Source organism: Acipenser ruthenus, chromosome 19, assembly GCF_902713425.1.
Source record: "Acipenser ruthenus chromosome 19, fAciRut3.2 maternal haplotype, whole genome shotgun sequence".
Taxonomy (NCBI): domain Eukaryota; kingdom Metazoa; phylum Chordata; class Actinopteri; order Acipenseriformes; family Acipenseridae; genus Acipenser; species Acipenser ruthenus.
The window spans coordinates 21,244,458-21,269,304 of NC_081207.1; the positions used below are offsets into that span (position 1 = coordinate 21,244,458).

General features: G+C 38.8%; 2 protein-coding genes across 5 annotated transcripts; both read left to right on the plus strand.

Annotated features, from left to right (window-relative positions):
- The first annotated feature begins 119 nt into the window (after positions 1–119).
- Positions 120–11,434, plus strand: lcat (lecithin-cholesterol acyltransferase). Of its 4 annotated transcripts, none has more exons than XM_034040685.3 (7): positions 120–458; positions 3,540–3,693; positions 6,009–6,165; positions 6,795–6,910; positions 7,522–7,617; positions 8,149–8,373; positions 9,784–11,434. In XM_034040685.3, exons 1-7 carry the CDS (start codon positions 366–368, stop codon positions 10,311–10,313), a joined length of 1,371 nt encoding a protein of 456 aa, XP_033896576.1. In that variant the 5' UTR covers positions 120–365; the 3' UTR covers positions 10,314–11,434. The 4 variants fall into 4 exon arrangements, with proteins under 4 accessions (XP_033896576.1, XP_058848590.1, XP_058848589.1 ...); XM_058992606.1 differs by lacking the exon at positions 120–458 and adding an exon at positions 771–1,208; XM_058992607.1 differs by lacking the exon at positions 3,540–3,693.
- A 101-nt stretch (positions 11,435–11,535) lies between these two features.
- LOC117424392 (phospholipase A2 group XV-like) lies at positions 11,536–24,577 on the plus strand. Its single transcript, XM_034040686.3, has 6 exons — positions 11,536–12,576; positions 15,557–15,713; positions 17,135–17,253; positions 19,024–19,122; positions 20,061–20,285; positions 20,531–24,577. The coding sequence occupies exons 1-6, from the start codon at positions 12,453–12,455 to the stop codon at positions 21,040–21,042; spliced, it is 1,236 nt and encodes a 411-aa protein (XP_033896577.1). The 5' UTR covers positions 11,536–12,452; the 3' UTR covers positions 21,043–24,577.
- Positions 24,578–24,847: the final 270 nt, after the last annotated feature.

Below are 24,847 nucleotides of genomic sequence, written 5' to 3' on the forward strand. Positions count from 1 at the left end.
CAACAGGTCACGTTGGGAAATACGACCGTAAAGGAAGCTGGGAGTTGGGACTGAGGAAATGGATTGTCTGGTGTATTTTAATTGATGTAACGATTACAAAATACAAATACATATTTAAACTTAAATTCAGTATGTTAAATAATTAACAATAATTAACAATAATTAGCAAGTTGCATTTAGGTTTCATATGGTGAAATATTGTAACTATTTTAAAAGCTTAGTAAAAGAACCAGTCAAAATATGCAGCCTGTCAGTATCACACACTTTTCTGTCAATGTGAATTATATATATATATAATTCACAGCCTATTATCTTAATATATATTAAGATAAGATATATATTACGTTATACATTTACATGTATATATGTGGCCCAAGAGGATCTGGTTCTCGACTCTATGCCAGCTCTTACAAGGCCAGCCCTGGGAGATCCTGCTTCGTCTGTATCTCCTGAGTCAGGTGAGAGACACTCTTTGGAACCCAGAACCGGGCAGGTTAGCCCTAGGGCTATAGGACGTGGTTGTGGGTACATTGCAGAACGCTAGGGAATATGTACTCCTACAGGTGGAAGTATTTTCAGAATTGGTGTCTGACTAAGAGTCATGACCCAGTCTCTTGCCCCATGCCAGTTATCTTACAGTTTCTACAAGATCTGCTTGATGCTGGTAGGTCACCTTCCACATTGAAGGTGTATTTAGCGGCTATTTCTGCGTGCCATGCCCCCGTAGATTCAGTATCTCCGGGGGTGCATTTTTTGGCTACCCGGTTTCTTAAAGGTGTGCGGCAATTACGTCCTCCCAGGAGGACTGCCCCACCGAATGGAGCCTTGATATTGTACTGGTGGCTCTCACGAAGGCCCTGTTTATTTTTTTAGATCATAAAAATAAAAACTATTAAATGGTTTATTATAGTAATCGTTAACTTTTAACATAATAAAAACATGGAAATGTAACTTGCTTTCCAAAGAATCGATTCATCTGGCCACAAGGTTCCAAAATTATGATTACAAATACGGTTAAATAAAATCTTTAGAATGTAAAATGTCTATACAATAAACTATAAATAAATAGCACTATAGACAATGAAGCAAGCAAACGCGATCGCAAAAATAAAGGAGATAAAAACGCAGGCAGACTCAAGATTGAAACGTCTTGAAAAATGAGTTGCTGCTGCAGACAGAGAGTTCAACAAGTGAAGGCTGAAGACTAAGTGAGTAGTTTGCTAACTGACCGTGAGGGTGCTACAATTTGTGTCATTAATGTCGTCAATTTGTACAAAGCAATATCTAATGAGACCAAAAATTTCAGATGGCCACGCTACCGTCACTCAGCTGTTACTTCAATATGGAATGGACGGCCTAAAGGTGGGCCTACAAAATATGAGGGCCTAAGGCTATAGCCTTACTAACCTATGGATTAATCCGTCCCTGTATGGAACAATGGTCAAAGGTGCTTTGGACTGTTGATGGATGGACAATGACACCTGTGCCTTCTGCCAGTTCTGTTGTCAATTCAATGCTTGTCTTCTTTCTATTCCTTAAGGATATTATCTTCAAGTATTGCTCATCCTTGTTAGACAGATTTTTGGGTCTTCCAGTCCTGGGTTTGTCATTTACAGATGATGTTTCTCTGTACTTGTTGATTGTGCTTCGGATACCACACCTTGAAAATCGAATGATGCGAGCTATTTCACTCAGTGTTTTTCCTTCTTTATGCAAGTCAAGGTTGTTATAATAGTAGAAAACGCTAGTGGAGGCTTTGAGTAAATTGTCGATGCTTATAATGCATTAGAGTAGAAAAATGCAACATGTCTAAGACTTTTGCACAGCAGTGTATATATCATTATTGCAAGTTCACCAAGTCTGGATCAGTTTCAAGTTACTGATGTATCAAGAACAAACGTATTCTAGAGCACAGACAGGGGTGCAGTTTTCCTCACCAATATTCCTGAAGGAAATAAAAGTGGTAATAGTTACAGAGCAGGTCGCTTCAGATGTGATTGTATTTATTAACTGCCTCAGACTTGCTCATTCCTTCGAGTTGAAAGGTCACTCACATCATCACATGGTTTGAATGGTGTGGGGAAGTCTGCCAGTGCTAGGCAGTTAGTATTCCCCAGACAAGCTCAAAGCAAGTTAAAAGGAAAACAGGTAAAAACAGATAATATTGGATTTCAGACAAGGGAAAGGTGGAATAATGGTCATATATCACTCGAACAAATTAAACAATTTAAACACCTTTTACACTCGTCACATCACATCAGTATTGTCCTGGCTGTCCATAGTGCCCCTGTCTTATTGACAGAATTATCATAGGTGTTTCCTACTTACTTATCCCACAATTACATTTGAATTATGCAAGTGCTCAGTAGTTCTGACCACTGTCAGTATATGGTCATTGATGCTCTCAGTGGAAAGGTAATTTACTGCACAGAAATGACACTTCAGATAGGAATTTTAAAATAATAATGTTGGTAATTAAAAACAAAAAACAAAATCAGGCACTGCAATTGAAAAACACAGCTTTTGTAATAAATCATGTTAGACTGACTGTATATTATACATATATAAATAAATAACATATGTAAAACATATTAAGCCTCAATACAATTTAAATTATTTAATGTACCCATAAAACCCTATTGGCTCACAAACCCTTTACCGACTGGTCAGAAACCCAAGAAGTAATACTGGTGCTGATTTTCTTCCAAGGTCACACAGTGAACCAATGGATCAGTTTGAATTGTCTCCCTGTTATTCCGTTATCATGCTTGCTAATTCCAACAAGTTAATATTTGTTAAGGTTAGTTTAGAGACGACTACAAATAGTCTGTTGTCAGAATCCATAGGTCATGAAAACAGTGTGGTTAGGTTCTCATTGGTCTGTAGAGGGAATAGTGTGTTGTGACATTGGATTTTAGAGTTATAGTAATATCTGTAGTGAATTGTATATTTTCTCGTATATAGGTTCATTTAGTGCGCACTGTGCTTTTGAAGGTGAGACATCAAAGTTAAGGTACTCTTCCCGCTTGGCAGACATTAAAGATCCCATAAAACTATTAAAACAACTCTGACCAGGGTAAATTAGAAGAAGCTATATGTTCAAAGAATACATTCAGAATGACTGGGAGTGGAATATTTGGTTGTGATTCAGTAATAGTGACTGCAAAGACTAGTAAAATAAAGAACAAATATCCCATCCGGTCGTACTGTATTGAAAGTAAATTGATAATATTTGGGGTTGCACTGCACTTGTGGAACAGATTTCTCATTTAAAATCTTTGTATAAATACAACTCGTCCTGCATTTATTAACTTGTCCTGGCACTTGTTTGAGAGCAGTGTTTATCATCAAGCAGTTATTTGTAGATCAATACACAGTGGGACTTCAACCAGAAACCCCAGCTTTGTGTGTTGTTCTCTGGGAGGGTGGGGGCTCTGGGAGAATGAGGGTTTTTGCCAAACGCTGTCTGAAACACTGTTTGCTATGAAGACTTTGACCTCAGATAAGTGAGCTGTTAGCTTCTCACTCCACATTGACAGAGAGACAGCACGATGACCGGCCACTGCCCTACGCTGGCCCTGGTGCTCCTCTTCCTCCAGCCTTCCTCGCAGTTCTGGCTCTTCAATGTCATCTTCCCTCCCAGCCCCGAGCCCGTAGGCCCCAAGGTGAACGACACATCCCCCCTCATTCTGGGTGAGTCTCCCCACAGGGGCTGATGGACTGGGGCTTTTTCCGGTAGCGGGGTTAAGGGATGCAATCATGGCATAGGCAGCCTAGGGGCCACTCTCCAATTTGACAAGAACAGTGAATAAAATTTCATTTTTTCTTGTGTTTCAATATCAGTTAGTTTTATTGACTAATAATAATAATAATAATAATAATAATAATTATTATTATTATTATTAATAATAATAATAATAATAATAATAATAATAATAATAAAAACGTACTCAGAAAAAAAACAGTTTTACTTTGTATTAGACAAGGGCACTCCAGATGAGGTAGGTAGTCGTGTGTTCAGTTTCATGTGCAATTAACTGGTCTTCAATATTCTATATGAGATAATATGAATTTAATCTGCAATGCTTGCATTACCTACTTTGATGTTTTAGTTTTCCATATCCTAATTACCCTCTACATAGTTGCGAGTTAAGCAACTTTACAGCTTATTATAGCTCCAATATCGGATTAGCTGGGTAAAGCAAGCTGTATGATAATATGATAATACTGATAATATTATGATCAACAATAAACATGTTTTTGGCAGTAGCATCCTCTGAAGTCTTTAACACTGCAATCATGTGTTTCCATTTGGGCTGGATCACACTAAAAGTTGCACCTGCACAGCGTCTCAATGAGTTCAAATGACAGGGTACATGAGTTCAAAGGACAGGGTCCATTTAAAGGAAGATTCCTGAATTAACCAGGAAGCAACTTGATGCCTTTTACAGTAACATGGAAATACCTTGTAAAACTGCTGTGTAAGGCTATCAATAAGAATAACATCTTGAAAATACACTAACCTCCAACAAATATTGGGACAGCTAAAGAACAGGGGTGGGGTTGTCCATTTTACCCCTTGCTTACTAAGTATCTTGGTAACCCTAAACAGATTGTCCCAGTTTAACAAGCAGCTCATCTCAACTGCAGTGGTGCCCCCAAATATAATATATTTTTAAGAAATGCAGAGATGGATATTTGTACTTGATTTTACTGCCTAAATTATAGTGCAATAGTGGTGCATATTTTGAGGGCAGCAATGTGGAGTAGTGGTTAGGGCTCTGGACTCTTGACTAGAGGGACGCTGCTGCTGTACCCTTGAGCAAGGTACTTTACCTAGATTGCTCCAGTAAAAACCCAACTATATAAATGGGTAATTGTATGTAAGGGTCCAACATATATATAATATACTAGTTCCAACACCACAGGAAAGAATGAACTTTGGTTTGAGGCAGGTTAAAGATCATTTACAGTTGAGTGTTGGTTTTTCCTTTTAGAATTAATGTGGCGGTCTCAACTTTGCCCCCCCCCCCCCAGTGAACACTACACATCCAGGACTGATCGGTATGGGGTGTTCAGGTCAGGACGGAGGCGTATTCCCTTACTGTGAGGGGAATCTCTCTTTGAACCTGTCGTCACCGTGCCTGACTATACCCGGGGCTATTTCAATTAGAAATCTTTGTCTATGTTATTGTTTGTGTTACAGTACTGAATATCTTATGACTGTTTGTTTAAAGTTACGGATAAACCATAAAATCTAAAAAAAGCTTGTGTCTTCTATTTACTAATTCTGGCCTTTTCTGAATAATCATTCTTTAAACCAGGCTCTGCTACTGGATTATTCCATATATAGCTTCAGTTTTTAACTGCATAACAATGAAATGTAACACTGCCAGGGGTAAGATATAATACGTCAAAACCAAAACAACGAATGGCGGGGCAAAACTGAAGCGCAACGGCGCTCAGTGCTTTATTAAATAATAAACAAAACAAAACATTTAAACAAACACAAAACACTAAACAAAAGGGCACGTTGGCCAAACAAATAAACAAATAAGTATCGTGCTGGTGTATAAATCAACACGCGTAGCAATTGTTATATTTTCAGTTCTTTACCTCCTGTCTCTACTCTCGTTCTCCAACTCTGAACACTTCCCTGAGTGCAGACAGCTGCAGGCTTTTATATTCTGTCCGAGGGGTTAACTAGCTATTAATTAATTATCTTATTACCCCTCTGCCATAGTCTGCACAAGTTTAATAAGGATGCGTGACTGTCAGCTAGTTAAATAAATCAGTAGCTGATCAGTCACAAGCCCAAACTGCTGAAGCCAGTTAGCTGGGACTGGCATCTCAGCAGGTCTCCACAGCTGAGGCATGCACTACTGATATGTATAGAATACAATGTGGTCATGCTGTATTAGACACAATTAAAAGATGGTTTGTATGATGTCACAAACTTGCACCCCACTCCCCCCCCCCCCCCCCCCCCCCCCCCCCACTTCGGTCAGTGCCTGGCAATCTGGGGAACCAGCTGGAGGCGAGGATTGACAAGATCGATCTGGTGCACTGGCTCTGCTACAGCAAGACAGAGGATTTCTTCACCATCTGGATCGACCTCAACATGTTTATGCCTATAGGGATTGACTGCTGGATCGATAACATCAGGTAACAACAGATGATGGCACAAGCTAAAATGTTTGACTTATAAGTTATGGTTGACGTTATGGGTGAACAAATGATCCCAAAACAATCTCTTCTATACGAGTTCTCATCATATTCAGGAATGAAAAAGAGGCTGGTTCTGTTCTAAAAGGGTATTGGTAACACAGTGATAATCTTTTCATATTTTGATATACAAAATGGTTAACAACACACACTAGTAATTCATTGTAGTGCCACTATACTTGACCAGTACTGGTGTGCTGCCTACTTTATTAGGGCCACTGTGCAATATTTGTTCCAAATCCATTGTGTTGTCATTGCTGTAAATACAAAGATCGTATTTATTTAAAAGTGCTACTTAAGGATTAATTATTACATTTTGTGTGATATTTTACCCCTCAGTGTATTTATTTCAATCTTTTTATAAGAAGATTTGAAAGGCTATTGTATATTTTTGTGCATTCTACAATGTCAGACAGCAGGTTCACAGTTTACTGACATACTGTAGATACAGAATGATAATAAAATTGTTAAACTCTGTAGCTCACAATGAATCACTATTACTACTATGACTACTACTACTACTACTACTACTACTACTACTACTACTAATAATAATAATACTGTTTCAGAATAGCATACAACCGAACAACTCGCAAAACATCCAATGCACCAGGGGTGGAAATCCGAGTTCCAGGATTTGGGAAAACTTACTCTGTGGAATTTCTGGACACCAATACATTAACAGGTTTGTGTCCTTCTGTTGGGTTTAGTGCTGAGTTCTGTTTTACAGGTGCCAGTGATCACACTGAAGTTTACTCCTATAGTAAAAACTGAACCGTGTCTGACCATGTTTAAAAGTTGAAAAGTTATTTAACCAGGTAGGACCAACAGATTTTTGTGAATTAGTCAGGATCCCCCAACAAAAACTCTAAAATGTTTATTGCCTCTTTTTACGTGCCGACAAAAGCAGGGCATGTTGTCAAGCTACAAACAGAGACGAGAGCTCTGTTTGATGCCTGCCAGGCTTTGTATGTCTGTCTGTCTAGTCGTGTCGCTGTGCTGCATTGAGGGAACCAACCCCAGCTAGTTTTCCTCCCTTGGCCACAGAAGCCCAAAGCTCAATTCTGCACTTCTTATGGGTTCCCACAATTTAGAGGAAGAGGTTTCATAGATCCACAATGACACCCAAAAAACATGCATAACCTCCCCAGCAAAGACAGAGCAAGATTCTGTATGCGCGTGATCGCATGGCTCCCCCTGCACCGCACAGTGAGCCACTGGGGATCCTAATGATAGGAAGAACTGAGATGGTGGTTGGTTCTGATCTGGTATATCACTGATCTATTTCTCTTGCAGGGTATCTCCACACAATGGTGGAGCACTTGGTAAACGCAGGTTACGTCCGTAATGAAACGATTCGAGCAGCTCCCTATGACTGGAGAATTGCTCCCAGTGAGTATGAACTACTAGGACAACACAGCAGCCTGGAGTATGACACATGGGCACTGCTTTACAGTTTATTGAATAACAGCACTTTTTAGTACATTTACTTAGTTGTTTTCTTTTTTTAAGCAAAGTCTAATTTTTTTATGTAAAGTTCTGTTTTGATATATTCAGGGATATCAAGATAATTAGGAAGTAAGGGGGTTGAGTGGGGTAATATGGGCAAAAGAAAAATTCCCCAATGCTTGTTTTAGTACTTTTTAAATGTTTTTACCTTGGGGTTTGTATTGCAAAATTGTTCATAGTGCAGTAGAATATAGTTAGTGGCCAGTGAAAATCAGCACCCTGTACTATATTTTTTATAATTTATAGCTAGTTAAAAATAATTCAACTGTAAAGCTAATTTCATTGTGACATCACTTCCATCTGATATTAAGACATTTCAGATGTGTCACATCAATATCAGGGTCTACTAAATACTAATGATAGCAGTTTTTAATGATAGCTGACAAGCTCTGTGTAACTGGCTTGTGATCCTAGATGAGCAGGAGGAGTACTTTGGGAAGCTAAAAGCCCTGGTGGAGGAGATGTACAAGGAGTATGAGAGACCTGTCTACCTGCTTGGACACAGCATGGGCAGCAATTACATCCTGTACTTCCTGAACCAGCAGTCTCAGGACTGGAAGGATCTCTATATCAAGGGCTTCATCTCACTGGGGGCTCCCTGGGGTGGGGTCATCAAACCGCTCAGGGTCCTCGCTTCCGGTGAGTAATAAACAGCCAGGATGGTTTGTTATAACATCACTGAAGCACTAGGAAGCTGTCTTTTTAAAGTCACCCATTTAACTTGTAACCTTGAGGTGAACTGAATCAGTCCCAAAGGTTTTTAGTTCATGTCCAGTTGGAATGTGTAGGGGTTCATTGCACATATGTTCTCTGTTCTCAGTTCAGCTGTCAGCAAAATAAGGTTGAGATAGCAATGCCTAGTAACCAACACTCCAAAAAGGAATTTATGTGAGTAAGAGGGGGAGGTAAAAAAAATGGCATCTTATTGCAGAAAAAACAGATAGTTAATCACAGAAACTATCAACAGTGTCCTGAGGAGATAGGATGGGAGGCTGTAAAATAAGCTGTAAAATAAGCTGAAAAATGAGTTTAGGTCACAGTCATGTATGATAGGGTATATAAGAAGTGAGTTAGGAATAGCTTAGTGAGCAGTAGTAGGCGATCCATTGGTTCCAGTGTCCATCTGTGCCTCAGCTCTCCCAGAGAAAAAGATAATTGATCCCTATCTTTCTCTGTACTAGATAGCTGATGCATTTACAGTCTATGTAACTGCATAAAATAAACTGCGTGTGTTTTCTGTCTGTATACTGGAGTCCTGTAACCCACTGTGTTGGGATTAAATAAAAGTGTTTTAATAATAGACTGTAATATTTTTTTCCCCAGGAATTATACAAATTATAAATTGAGATAATTGAATAAACAAAACACAACAAAAGCTCAAAGTTATCTGCTTTGGGTGGAGTTGAGAATCATGATTCCTTATAGTTTCTGTATTGTGGGGTTGAGTCCTGTGACTACCCTAGACAGCTGAGAACTCAATTCCCCAGCGGACTCTCAGCATACTCTTCTCCTTCAGGCATGCAACACATGTGTATTAGTCACAGCATGTTGTGAGGATGCAATAGTAAAAGTGCCCAGCAAAGGGCTCAGTTATCACACACTTACTAAAAACCAAGACATTAAGACCAGACTAATCCCACAATTTAAAGGACTGAGCTACTAAAATAGGCTGAAAGAACTGAATCTATTTAGCTTAGAAGCCAAATTAGGGGTGGGCATGATTAAAGTCAAGGAGTTGACCTAGTTAACCTTAACCAATACTTTAAGTGCAGCACAGAAACCAGGACAGAAGACCCAGGTGGAAATGAAGTGGAATTAAGAGAGTAGTGAGGGTATCAAATGGGTTACTTAGTCATGTTGATGCTTAATGGCTTGGATCCTTTAAGACCCAACTTGTCAACGTTTTCAGATCAGTTAGCTACTAGGAATCAGACAAACACAGGTGATCCGAATGGCCTTCTCTCGTTCGGAAATGTTCTTAAATGTCTGCATTGTACAATCCAAAGTACTACCAGCAGAGCAATAGCTGTCATGTACCTCACTTTGCAGGTGAAAATGACGGAATCCCGCTTGTATCCAACATCAAAATCCGAGAGGAGCAGCGAATGACCACCACCAACCCCTGGATGATCCCCAGTGACCTGGCCTGGCCGACTGATCACGTCTACATCTCCACACCCACCTACAACTACACCTACCAGGACTACCAGCGCTTCTTCAACGACATCCACTTCGAGGACGGCTGGTACATGTGGAATGATACCAAGGACCTCCTCGCAGGGCTGCCCACGCCTGGTGTAGCAGTGTACTGCATGTACGGCACGGGGTTGCCTACCCCTGTCACCTACATCTATGATGATAACTTCCCGAACGCGGACCCCGTTGACATCCTGTACGATGATGGGGATAACACTGTCGGCTCTCGCAGCATGGAGCTGTGCAAGCTCTGGGTAGGAAAGCAGAAGGAGCCGGTCCACATCATTGAGCTGAATGGCACGGCTCACCTGGACATCGTCTTTTCTAACATAAGCCTCACGTACATCCAGGAGATACTGCAAGGGAGCTACAAAGGGCCTTAATAAACAAACCACCTTGTCCCCAGAGCCAGGACTTTACTCAGACCAGTTTAATACCTACCTGTAGTCTAAATATTATATCAGTCCAGTATTCACCTACATTATCCTTTCTATCATTAAGAAATTAGACCAATACTGTTCTGTGCTACTCAGTCACAGTATAAAACACTTCAGAAGTGAAATATCAGGCCATATACCTAAATACCTCCATGGTTTAAAAAATTAGTATCAGGGCTATGAAAATCTAACAGTGCCATTGTCTATTTCCTGTATATCTGTCTATAAAAATATATCAAATGCCAGGGAGGGTCCTATTTGAACAATTAAAAAAAATAATAACAATGAAGTCACTTGTCAAAGCAGTTGTCTAAATATAAATTTGACAGTGTTTTTGAAGTTATTGCTCAATGAATTACCTCTGGCATGGCAAGATCTGTTCATCACGAATATAAACTGTTATTAGTACAATTTTAAAATGCTGAAAGAAAATTTATATATTAAGTGACAAATGCTTTGACAAGAATTATTTTTTAGTAATTGGTGACATTGAAAAAGTCGAAGAGTTTGTCATTTAATTATTTATAGTATTTTTAAATTTAGTACTGTTGAGTGTTCAAAAAAACATGTGTTAAGATACAATACCTGTATAGTACTAACAGGCAGAAAGCAGATTTAAAGACTGCATTTGGTTTTAAACCCCATTCATCGCTTAACATACCAGTTACCTATCATACTGGTTTACAAAAATACCCATTAAACTGCTAACTAGGACTTACATGAAGAATAAATTAAGGTTATTTTATTTGAATTAAAAGTTGTTTTTTCTGATACTGAATGTGCTGGTGGCCATTTAAAAAAAAGTTTTTTTTATTCTAAGCTTTTTTTTCTCTTCATCCTATTTTTATTAAAGTTTTCATTAATGCTTACTCCCATTAGGCAGAGCAACAATCATTTTCAAAATGTATACTTTAATTTGATGGTGTTTGGGATCATTCTCAATGGTTCTTTGTTAGAAAGCAATTCAACTGACATTTTAAATTGCCATAATTCACGTAATCCCAGTGATAGTGACTTTGCTGTGATTGGTGTGTGAGTGAAAATCAATAAAGCTTCAGTAAACTTTACACTGCCTCCTTGGGCCTAACCTTTCTTTGACTTTGAAACACATGTACAGGAACAGCACCATGAATCGTTTTTTTGAAGTGATAAGGCATTGCGTGTGTAAACTAGAGGTCTAACTGGAAAGGGTCTCTCTCTATACAGCAAAGAAAGTATGGTGGACTTCCAGTAGCTGCAGACAAACACTGCAGCCAGGCGTGCTCCGTAATGTTGAACATTCAGATAAATAAAACTTTATAAAAGTTCAGAGGTAAAGCATAGCAAAGTGTAATAAAACATAGCGAAAACATGGTAAAGCATAGGTAAGCATTGTAGAGATGTATGACAAAGCATATTAAAAAATAAGGCAAACTATGGTAAACTGCTGTACAGTAAATGTTGTAAATGTTGGGAAAAGAATGTGAAAACTGCACAATTATTGTGCAAATTTACTGTGGTAAACGTTTACATGGGTTACTTGAATGCAAGCCTCACAAGCTTAGTACATGGCTATTGTTCTTGTATATCAGAGCAGCTGTACTCTAATTGGAAGATTCAGGGTGGGAGGGGTGTTACATCACATCAAGCTTCCCAGAAGCACACATGACATGTTGTATGATATGGGACCTTTTCCAGCAATTTCCCCCAAGCTTTAAACCAGATGTGTCCAAATAGTTTTGAATTGAGCAACTTGGTTTTGCACAATTTGATAATGGATAACCCAGCACAAGCAGCTACAACTACCTAGTTCAGTTCTTCGTGAAATTTGGACACCCTTATGTTCCTTCACTTTGTTTCTGCATCAGCTGTCTGCTCGGTGTGACTGTGTTGATTGCTCGACCTTTCTCCTCCCACTCGATGACATCTGCGCTTGCCCAGTCGAGCCTGGATGTCAATTTCGGGGTTGTGTTGGTTGGTTACATTGCAAATTTGACTGTGGTTGTTAAAGTTTGGTTTCTTGCAACAGCATTTAAATAGACGACGGGGCTCTGGATTTCACCCTGAGCCAATTGTGAAATTACTGTCACGTAATGCGCTTAAGAAATGGTTTCCATCCGTGGATTGTTACTGCTTTTTGTCTACCCCTTTCTCCTGTTCTGTTCTGGGAGTCCTGTTAATAAAGAATGCACTGGCAAGATCTGTCAGAAGCGGCCGCCAGTCGTATTGAGTAAGTCTTCATCTGAAATGTTATTTTAAGTTGTTATTGTACAGGCTGATCGACTTATAAAAATATGTTATCAACAATGTGTAGTCTGTACCGCACACAACAAAGTTACCCGTTTAATACTTTGACTTTACAATGTGTTTTTGTTTACTATGATAATGTTATATTTCTTTTGTGATAATAAGAAGATATACGCCAAAGGTACATAAATATTGTGTACGTGTATTGTGTAATTGGCATGCTGTTTGTTATTGTTGTGTTGTAATTAAAATGTTTGTCATTGTTGTTAGTAATATCCATAGCTTAATGTAATTAAATATGAGCCTATAACAACTGCATATAACAATAGAATAATATTATATAACAGTAGAATAATTACGTAGACAGTCGTACTATGAGAGGTCGAGTGCTTTTTAATTTTGTACGTAGCGTTAATGCTTGAGTACAGGCCTAAGTTTAATAACGCAGGGAAAACAAACACATTTGTTTTAACAACACACACTTGTTTGGAGCAGTTTTCTAAAACAAATAAAATGTGCTCTTTGACTTAAACTGGCTGGTGACTTCTGCATCCAGAGGTAATGGCAGAGAAGCAGCCCGGCTACAGGCGGTTAATCTTAGTCATGTGACTGCAGGAGCGGAATGTGGCTGTCACGTGAAGAGCTGTTGACAGGACAATGTATAAACAATAGGTATCTGTGGGATAACTGTAAATATACTTAAATGGAAAGATTCCACGCATTGTAAATACGGTTGAGCTAGAGGGATATAATCCCTGATATATGCCCTTAGAATCTTTGTAACCGCATCACAAAAATAAATCAAACAAGATCACTCCATCAGCTATTAACAAAATGTCGTTTAAAGTAAATTTCAACCTTTTTAATAAGATGTCAATTGAGGAATGGATAAATCAAAACATCCCGGAAAATGCGAGCACCTCTAGAACATAAGAAGAACATAAGAAAGTTTACAAATGAGAGGAGGCCATTCGGCCCATCTTGCTCATTTGGTTGTTAGTAGCTTATTGATCCCAGAATCTCATCAAGCAGCTTCTTGAAGGATCCCAGGGTGTCCTCTTCAACAGTATTACTGGGGAGTTGGTTTCAGACCCTCACACTTCTCTGGGTAAAAAAGTGTCTCCTATTTTCTGGTATGAATGCCTCTTTACCTAGTCTCCATTTGTGACCCCTGGTCCTTGTTTTTTTTTTCAGGTTCAAAAAAGCCCCCTGGGTCGACATTGTCAATACCTTTTAGAATTTTTAATGCTTGAATCAGATCACCGCGTAGTCTTCTTTGTTCAAGACTGAATAGATTCAATTCTTTTAGCCTGTCTGCATACAACATGCCTTTTAAACCCGGGATAATTCTGGTCGGTCATCTCTGAGATGTCTACAGTCGCTATAAGTAGTACAGAGAGAAGTACTGTCTGACAAACTGAAAAACCTACCATCAGTACTACTAATAGTGCTAGACATGGGAGCGTTACCCAACAGTGACTTGATTTAATTGAAATAGAAAGAACTGAAAAAAATATCAGAAAACATACAGCTTGGGCAATTCATGTTTTTCAAGACTGGTTAAAGGAAAAGAGTAAAAACACAATTTTTGAGAAAAACACTTGCCAGAGGTTAAATGAATATGTCATAGAATTTTAAGCAACCGTCAAAAATAGAGGCACAGTACGTTATATTGAGTTATATTTCGTCTCGGGCCCCATTACCCAAATGGTAGTATAATGCCTGGTAATGCCCTCTGTGTCCGGTCTTAATTGCTTACTTAATGTCATGCTTTGTTGCAGTGCAGGCTGGGAAATTCGGATGTGAGTCAGAATATCTAAGTTTTGATGATGTTTATTTTTTAATGCTGTCTTCTGGGATCTCTCCAGAAATTAAATGCAGATCACTCATACTTGCCAACATTTGGAAACTGTTCACCACACGACAGGACCATCATGACAGTAAAAATAGACATAATGAAGCGTTCTTGTCTTTGTATAAGTTAGTGATCGCAGATGTGTCAGCCGCACAAACAGCACAGCGTGTGGTTTTCACTAAATCTACGGTGCAGAATAAATGATTTTTTTTTCTATGGGTAAATATCGGGACTTTCTTCCTATGCATCGGGACGCAGGACATTTGCTAGGAAATCGGGACTGTCCCGACCATATAGGGACAGTTGGCATGTATGGATCACCGTGTTCCATTCGTGGTTAAACAGTGAAGAATTTAAAAAGACACTTAGGTCATGGTGTTTGTCTGCTACTAGATTAACACTTTAATATATATAATTGCCATATTTACTGTGCACAAAAGTATATAAAACATATAAGGACCCAGAAAGGCAATGTACCATTTTAAAAATAACCTGGACCCACTCCACTTAAAGGTGTAAAGTTAGGGATAAGCTCTGGAAGTTGGAACCTTTTCCGATGTGTGAAGAAATTGAGTACTGATATAGCATAATGGATTATGCTAACTGGACACTGATTTACCCCGTATACTCAAATAAAAGTAAGAAAACTGCTGCAGGTGTGCCTCGCGTCATCTCAATTTAAAATCACTGGTTCAAATCCCATGTGACCCTGAGCAAGTCACTTAACCTCCTTGTGCTCTGTCTTTCGGGTGAGACGTTGTTGTAAGTGACTCTACAGCTGATGCATAGTTCACACACCCTAGTCTCTGTAAGTCGCCTTGGATAAAGGTGTCTGCTAAATAAACAAATAATAATAATAATAATAAAAATAATAATAAGAAAGACATCATAAGAAATAAAACAAGTGGTATTCCTTCATCCACTGGGGGCAGAGTGTTGCAAGGGGAAATCTCAGTGTGCCATACAGTATATGACTCATCTAACTGATGGACAGACATTCTTTGCATCTATGATGTCCATAGATATCCTGTAATGGCACATTTTGTGCATCTCATTCATTAACATTGCCAGTTTGGAGGCCCTGACTTGTGTCCGCTCTGTCTCGCAGTCCCGGGTGACCTGGGTAACCAGCTGGAAGCCAAGTTGGACAAGCCCAGTGTGGTGCACTACATGTGCTCCAAGAAGACCGAGGACTACTTCACCCTCTGGCTGAATCTGGAGCTACTCATCCCACTTGTCATTGACTGCTGGATTGATAACATCCGGTAAGACAGAGACTTTATTAAGTGTGAGTTTTATTAATTTAAACCCACTTGTATCAATACTACAAAACAGAAGATTTTTTTTGTGTAATATGGGTGGAGGTGGGGGTGAGAGGAATGGATGTCACTGATGAAACCACAGATGGCTAGCAGGATTAGAGCAATATCACAACCAGTTCAGAAATTAGGTAACGCAGGCGTCCTCGGGCCTAATTTTAGCCAGTTATTAGAAATGGTCTGACTCTTATTAACATGTAATTTGTGTATTATTGTGAATGTATCTGCCTTGTCTCTTAGTCATGTTTGTAGCAGTGGGTTCATGTCATTGAAAAGGATCATGCTCTGATGATAAACTAATGATAAAAAAAGGAGCGGTTTGGTGACCCACAGCAAGACTCCAAATAGATTGCTGTCTGTCACGGGGCTGTCATGTGAGTTTCTGTGTTTTATCAAAACCCCATGCGTGTGTAATGAAATTATTTACAGTCTGTTCCAAAGAAACGTTTGTATAAACTGTTTCCTTCACATTTTTACTGTATGGTCTGAACTCTGTATATACAATATAACCCTGATCTGATCCTTCTACCAGATTCCAAGGATAGCATTTGGGGTAAAATGAGTTGGGATGGCAGTGTGAAAATGAACTTAGAAGTCCTGCAAACCCTATTCAGTTCCTCCCTGGTCAGTCCTATGTTTTAAAAGAAGTAAAACACAGTGTTCATTTTACAAAACTGTAACCAAACAACCAAGTTATATAGTTCAAGTCATCTTAAAGAGTAAGTAGCGGGTTTCTGAAAAATGTAGTATGTGTCCCTACATTTTGCCACAACTGTTTAAATAACGTACCGTACCTGTAACTTCTTTTCATTGTTAAACTGTTACACTTTTAAAGTCTGTTTCAAAGCTCTTTTCAAAATGTCCGCTCTAGTGCACTGGGATTTGCACTCAATCACTGCAGGAAGCGATTAAAGATAAATAAATAAATAAACAAAAAAAAAAACCACGTTAGAAGTGCTCTGGTTTTTCTGTTCCGTACCACATTATGGATGTTATGCTGTGTTACCATTTTAACAATGTGGGCAATAAAAGCACAGTGTAGCTCATTGTAGTTCACCTAGTGGTTTTCGAATGAAGAATAAGTGTGTAGTCCTTCCTTAAATCATCATTTGATCTTATTATGCAGCATACAAGTAACCCATCAGGACCATCGCATGTATTGTGATACATATCATGTCGCAATACGTATCGTGACATTAGAGTATCGTTACTGTCACACAACTGATATAGGTCTAGTAGTGAATCACATGACATCCTATGACAGCATACATTTAAAGTTTTCCAGTTGGTTGGCCATTGCATAATAGAACATAATCAGATACCAATTGAGTGTGGTGTGTTGTTTTGTTGTCCCTTTCTTCATTCAGACTGGTGTATAACCACACCAGCAAGACGACAGAGTCCCCTCCAGGAGTGGATGTGAGGGTGCCGGGTTTCGGACAGACCTTCCCCCTCGAGTACCTTGACCCCAGCAAACGCAGCATGGGTAAGGAACGGGCACTCTGGCCAACTTCAGTCTGCTGCTGTTTTTGTATGTTATGTATCTTTTGTTCTATTTTGTAGGCTTTGATCTGTGGTGTTGATTATCTCAGCGTTAAAGTGTCACAGAACCCCAGGCTGTGTTTACAAGAAACACATTCATTTACCTTTGGTGTGTGTTGTCCGTATTGCAGTGTTATATTTTAATATAATTTAGGAATGCTGGTCATTAGTGAGGTTGCATAGTGTAGGGCCTGCTCTGGCCTGTAGTTTGGAAGAAAGTGGTGTTGAGTGCTGACATCTAGTCCCATCTTCTTCTTCTTCTTTTTCTTCTTTTTCTTCTTCTTCTTCTTCTTCTTCTTCTTCTTCTTCTTCTTCTTCTTTATTTCTTAGCAGAGGCCCTTATCCAAGGCGACTTACAATTGTTACAAGATATCACATTATTTTTACATACAATTACCCATTCATACAGTTGGGTTTTTATTGGAGCAATCTAGGTAAAGTACCTTGCTCAAGGGTACAGCACCTTGCTCAAGGGTACAGCAGCAGTGTCCCCAACCTGGGATTGAACCCACAACCCTCCGGTCAAGAGTCAAGAGCCCTAACCACTACTCCACACTGCTGCCCCACCATAGGCATGCCCTTTAAATCCCATCCCAGCTTAAAGGCCTTTCCGTTCTTTAAAAGCAAATTATTTCATATTTGTTTCACTAATTAAAATAATCGTATTATCTTCACAGCATTCCTCCTTAAAAAAGTCACTTTTACATCTGTTGTCATTAATATATTGAATGCTTCATTTAATATTTGTATGGGGAAATGTATAACTTGAAATAATAATAATATAAAAAAGCAATACTGTATATAAAAACAACTGTATGTACCTGTATTCAGCAATATGTATGACGGTTTTAACACAAGAGGGATAAATGTACTCTATTAAGCATAGTTAATGGCATGCACCATTACAGTAGATGTTCTGAGGGGATTGATTTTTGCCCTTGGAAGCCCCAGGTTGAACGCCTAGCATCCGTCTGAGATTATTGCAGGGTTCTTGTAAAGACATGAACTTGGGTTAATCTAGTCTTTTGACAATTGCATGATGGAAAAATATGGACAAACAGAAGAGATCAGCTGGATAGTTTGTCAGTAAACCTGCTTGTTAGCAGAGGCCAAAGGCTGGAATGGCTTTTATGGGACAATCTATTTATACAGTGATGACCTCTTCTAACCCTGTGCTGGGGGTGTTTCTGAGCCCTCCCATGAACTTGCACAAGTGCACACACACACACCCACCCACCCACCCACACATATTTGGCTGGCTTCACAGACCCTGATTTGGACTAATCATGGACTGCCTAATGACAACTTTGGTAAAATAATCCAAGATAACTGGTGTCTGTGAAACCCAGTCAAATGCCTCTTACACACAGACAGGCATACAAACACGGACCTGCCTTTAAATCTTTGAGGACTGTGTATAGTTACGGAATGATGGTAGTACGCACGTTTATTTAACTTGTATATTATCTTTCCTAGAACTCTGTACAGGTCAGCAGTTTTGAAAGAGGTAAAAATGATGAATGCAGAAGTTTTACAGGAACACTATAAGATACTCAAATACATGAACACAGATCGAGGTGAATTCTGATTGAACGTTTGGAAGTTATGGATACAAAATAAACCCAAAACCTGAATCAATTAAAAAAAATAAAATAGAAAAAAGGAACCTTTGCCTAACCCTGTGAAACTAGCCTAGGTCCCTTCTGTCTTGCAGGAATCTATTTCTACATGCTGGTGCAGGCGATGGTGGAATGGGGGTACACGCGGGACGATGACGTGCGGGGGGCTCCCTACGACTGGCGCAAAGCCCCGAGTGAGTGCAAACCCAAAAACTCACACAAACCCTTAGAGCGAGACAGTCTACTGGCCTCATCTCTGGAGCCCAGGGTTCAAATCTAGTTTGAGTCAAAAAATGAAATGAGTGTAGTGTTCTCAGCTTAGACTACTGATGGTCAAAGTGGTGTTACTTCATTCAGTCCTGCACAGGTAAGCAGTAATCTTAGAACAGGAGTTGTTAATTAGTCCCATCTTTGTTGGGTCTTAAAGGACCCAAGTGTCTCTGCCTCAGTAACATAGCCCATTCCATACCCTCAACACTCTTTGTATAAAGAAGTGTCTCCTTTCAAGTCTCCACTTAATTTCCAACTGTGTCCTCTGGTCCTGGTTTCTGTGCTGCTTTTAAAGTAATGGTTTGGGTTAACTGTATCATGGCTGATTTCCATAGAAAACAATGGGAGAGTAGTGTCCCATTGTTGTAGTTATTTGCATTAGTGAGGATGATGTAATAACACACAAGACAAGACTTTATTTATAAATAACACTTTATTTATAAATAACTGGTAATGATGAAGGGCTCAATATTGCTCCTTGCTCTTAATTGTATTGTTACTTGTACTGTGATTCTTGAAATATATTTCTTTACGACTGCAAGTCGCCCTGGATAAGGGCGTCTGCTAAGAAATAAATAATAATAATAATATAACATAAATATATCACAGTTCATTATGAAGACAAAACATATTGTATATTTTGTTTCATTGATTATTTAACTGAAGTATACATTTCCACACTTGGCAATGGGGACTTGTTTGCTGCTCGGAAGCAGAGTGTGCAGCTGTGATGTCATAGTGAGGTTTCCCATATAGTGTTGGGGGCTGAACTGTCAAGTTTTCAGTGACTCCTCTTTTAATACTTGCTGTGACTTTGTGTTTTATGCAGTAGTGTTTTTAAATCTTACTCTTCTGTTGGCAGATGAGAACCATGACTATTTTGTAGCCCTGAAGAAGATGATTGAGGTCATGGCGGAGAAATTTGGGGGTCCTGTGGTCCTGATCGCTCACAGCATGGGCAACATGTACACTCTCTACTTTCTCAACCAGCAGCCGCAGGAGTGGAAGGATCACTATGTCAAGGCCTATGTGGCCCTTGGACCACCCTGGGGCGGAGTGGCCAAAACCCTGCATGTGCTAGCCACAGGTACGACTCTCCCAGGCGCATACTCTTTCTTTGAAGACTTAATAACAAAAATATTTCCTTACATTAGCTAAAAAATTGAATAATCTGTCCCATACTGCATTACTGTTGACCTTTTGGTATTCCAGACTAAAGAAGATGGGCAGTCTGTTGCCTTAAACCTCCACAAAAGCATTTAGTTCATGATCTACCCTGTTCCTCTATCTTAACAATAACAGCAGATTTATTTCCCTGTTGTCCACCTGCAGGAGACAACAACCGGATCCCCGTGATCAGCAATCTGAAGATTCGCGACCAGCAGCGCTCAGCTGTCTCCACCAACTGGCTGCTACCCTACAACAACACCTGGCCTGCGGACCAGGTCTTTGTGATTACACCCAAGGGCAACTACACTCTCCATGACTACCAGCAGTTCTACAACGACATCCACTTCCAGGATGGCTGGCTGATGCGCCAGAACACAGAGCCGCTGGTGTACAGCCTTGAGGCCCCTAGGGTGGCTGTACACTGCCTGTACGGGAGTGGGGTTGACACTCCTGAATCATTTGTCTACTCTGAATTTCCTGACAAGGACCCCAAGGTCCAGTTTGGGGATGGGGATGGCACAGTAAACCTGGCGAGTGCCATGCAGTGTATGCGCTGGATTGGGCAGCAGAAACAGCCAGTCCAACTCAAGGAGCTGAGGGGCAATGAGCACATTGCAATGCTTTCTAATTTAACTACCATCAGCTATGTCAAACAGGTGCTGTTTACACCTTGAGCAATAAACTGAGAAGGTCCTACATCGGGCAGATTCCAAAGAAATCCAATTACTTGCAACAAGAAGGCCCTATTGGCATGCAGAATGTTACAGTTCACCTGAAATGGTTCTTGCTCTTCTCCAAATGGGACCTCTTCGAAACCCCATTGAAATTGAAGTTGGTCCTGTTTGAATCCCAAGAACTATGGATTACATCCCACAGCTTTTGCTTTAACCTGGTTCACCATGGCTTCTGTCAAACTGGTCATGGTCACACCACCCTGCCGAAACTAACAATATGCTACAAACAATTTGTGCCTTTCTATTTAAGTCACACCTTTCCAGGTTTTTTGGAATTCCATTCCATAAAGTGTTATAGCAATGTAATGAATTTTGTTTAATTGCAAAAAAATTTAGCAGCAACGGTCATTTATTTTTTATTTATTTTTAATAATTGCGTGTCCAATTATTATTTTTCACCAGCTTTGTTTTATACAGCAGGCACCAGTGTGCTCAATTTCCAAATTTGTCTTTTAACTCATCGGTGCGTCGACCCAAAAATGAATATCAATTGAAAACAATGTAACAAAGGTCCGCACTAATAGGAAAAACAAATTAATTGAAAAACATAATTTTCATTATTTATTCTTCATTTCACAGCTTCATTTTTTGAAGAACAGATTAAAGTTCTAATCCACGTGAAAAATCACAAACCTTCATCAGTGTGTATACAATGATAAAATTGTATATTTTTCTCCAAATTTGGAATGCCCAACTGCAAATGTTGTACATCTCCATTCAGACTCCCCCTTTAAGTAGGGGGTGCACTTTATCTAAAAAAAAAAAAAAAGATAAATTCATCAAAAAAGTCCCTTCCTCTTATGGGAACTATCTTAATAGCTACAGGACTTGAAGGATGCTGACCAATGGTGACATCATTCTTACATGGCCTCATGACCCAATCTGATGGAGTGTGTTCAGAAACAGCAGTTTCAATAAATGCTTTCATAATTTTAAAAGATTTAATTTATTTAATGAAAGTGCTGATTTTTTTCTATTTAGTGAAATATCTTGAAAATAATAATAATAATAATAATAATAATAATAAAATAAAAAAAACAGTTGCTAAAGCTAATATCTATGAATTACAGCCACATGGAGTAGAGGGCCACAACAGATGTTCTAGAAAATTTTTTCCTATATAAATCAATTGTCTTGACAGAGAAGTTTGTAAACAAGTATATATGTGTGTGTGTGTGTGTGTATATATATATATATATATATATATATATATATATATATATATATATATATATATATATATATATATATATATATATATATTATAGTGCAGTACTAGAGGGTGAATGGTTTTAAGAAGAGTCAGGGAGCCCCACATTCTGAAGCATTAATATACAGCTTTTACCAGAGACAAAAGCCTCCCCTGCAGCAGCCCAGCAGAGATTTCCACAGAAACACAGCCAGACAGCAGAATAGAAGATCTTGATTGAACAGTTGTTGGTGGCTCGGATACATTATTTACTGACACTGTGAAAAGGGAGGACTTGTACGTCTTGGGTTTCTGCCTCACCATCCAAGATTAAACAAAGTACCGCCACTGAGATGCTACTGCAATATTTGAGACTACCGGAACGCTAAGAGGGGAGTGTTCACATGTTTATTTTTTCAAAGATATCGCTTTTATTTTCAGAGTTCCAGTGGCCGATTCCTTATTAGGTTTTCAAGTAAAATTTTTATCAGAAAATACTGTATCTTGCTTTCTGTAATTGTGATGTATAGCTATTGTGTCACAATTTATTATAATGTATAAGTGTAAATTGTTAGAAAATTTGGAGCTTTATTTTTGTTAGGTCAAAACATGAAACTAAATGAAAGAGCCCAGATATATTATTTCACTTAAGTGCTATAATTATTTTGAAAATGTATACTGTGGGTTGTACTAGTTATCTGTGTGAAATACCCTTGTATAAAGATTAATTCATCCTTGGCCTTTACAAATTCCCAGGGAAACTGAAACGGTAAGCTAATTGTCTGCCAAAAGTGCTCTTACACTTTGACAATGTGTTCATTTTAATTGTATTAAATAGTCTGTATAGCTTACTGCAAATCCCACAGCAATGTATGAATTCATGCATGTAATAACTCACTCAGAACCCCAGCCTTACTTACCACATTATATTTCATTTTATGTTTCAGACATTACAACCTGGAGACACTTGAAAACTCAAAAGTACTGTGGTCTCAGTACAGCTCTCAAGCACGTCTTCTCTAAGTTCAGTTGGTACACCAGTGTAACCTTTCCCCCCTGCAACACTCTGCCCCTAGTCGGTCTAAGAAATACCACATAGAACAAATGTGGTGTTTCTTAATTGAACGGTTAATTGTAACACGCAGGTGTATCAGTTGAACTTAGAATGCATGTTTGAGTGCTGCATTAAGGCCACAAAAAGTCACCAGTATAAAAGTATTGCAATGGTGGTGCCATACATTTTATTTAATGCAGGTCCAGGATTTTTTTTTTTTTTTTTTTTTTAAATGCTATACAACGTGCTTCAAAACAATAAGAATATATTAGTTTACATAACTGTGGTATTTCATACCCCTACCAAGTTGCTCTTAAAGTTGCTTATCCTTTTATTTTTGTTAAGCTGCGATTCTAGATTCCTATGATTATTAAGAGTGGTATGTGGGGAAACATGTTTCCATTCTGTAGCAAGTTGTACCTCTTGCCTTGCTGCACCTAATAATTATATTAAAGATGACAACTGTCTTTCGATTCATGATTTATGTACCAGGACTAGTGACCAATCCTGTGAACTCGCTTCAGAAAGTTATGGGAGAACCTGGGGTATAGTCCAGCTATGTTAGGACTGAGCTGACAACAGCCAGCATCTAAAACACTTTCACTAGAAAGGCAGGAGTTTGTGTACCTTTGTATTTAGCAGAACACTTGCTATACAATGTATCCATTGACCGTATCTTTCCTTTACTGGTTTTTGCACAAAGAGTTTACACCTTCATGTGCCTGTGTGCCTAATTTCTAAAAAAATAAATAAAATAAGCACCAATCAGTGCCAACAGTGGAATCCAGGTCATGCTCTGATATCAAATCCCACGCATCAATTAAAACAACCAATCATCTGCTCCGCAACAGAATAAGACCAAATTAAGTCATTGGTGTGGATATGTATATAGAATTCAAGATTTAACAACTGCTTATAGCATCTTCCCCATTGGATACTCAAAACGCAGATGAATATGTGGCATAAATATTGTATATGGTAAACCTCGTCTAGCAGCCATGATTGAGGGCCAAATTTTATATTATTGTCTGCATAGAGCAGGGAGACAATGAACAATGTGCATTATCAGTGTTTTTTCTAGCCACAGGATTAAAAAGAGCCTGTCAGTAATCTTAGGTTTTGTGTATGAATGTCTAGTAATATAAATGGCAAGGTGTCTTTTTTTCCCCCCCAAATGTTTTCATTACTGATTTTTTAAATGTACTTTCCCAATAAACAAAAAAATAATTAAATTGTAGTTTTTTTTTTCCCCCCCCCTCACAAGAAGAAAGCAACTATACATCATCACTTGTTTTGTTACTTTCTTTTTGGGATCTCGCCAGTACCAGAGGATACACTGGTACTGTCAAATCAATTTCCACAACAGTTATTACAGACATTTTTATCAGCAGCTTGAAAGCAGGTCAAGATGACAAAACTAACAATGGCTACAGAATAGAACATTATTTTTTCTAGAATTTTGTTGTCATTGTACTGTACTTGTCTAGATTTTGGAAATGTGC

Coding starts and splice junctions, on each gene's coding strand:
- lcat (XM_034040685.3), top strand. CDS start 366: ATGTGGCCCAAGAGGATCTGGTTCTCGACTCTATGCCAGCTCTTACAA. Junction 7,618..8,148: donor TGACTGGAGAATTGCTCCCA/GTGAGTATGAAC, acceptor TTGTGATCCTAG/ATGAGCAGGAGGAGTACTTT. Junction 8,374..9,783: donor GCTCAGGGTCCTCGCTTCCG/GTGAGTAATAAA, acceptor CTCACTTTGCAG/GTGAAAATGACGGAATCCCG.
- LOC117424392 (XM_034040686.3), top strand. CDS start 12,453: ATGGTTTCCATCCGTGGATTGTTACTGCTTTTTGTCTACCCCTTTCTC. Junction 15,714..17,134: donor TGCTGGATTGATAACATCCG/GTAAGACAGAGA, acceptor TTCTTCATTCAG/ACTGGTGTATAACCACACCA. Junction 17,254..19,023: donor CCCCAGCAAACGCAGCATGG/GTAAGGAACGGG, acceptor TCTGTCTTGCAG/GAATCTATTTCTACATGCTG.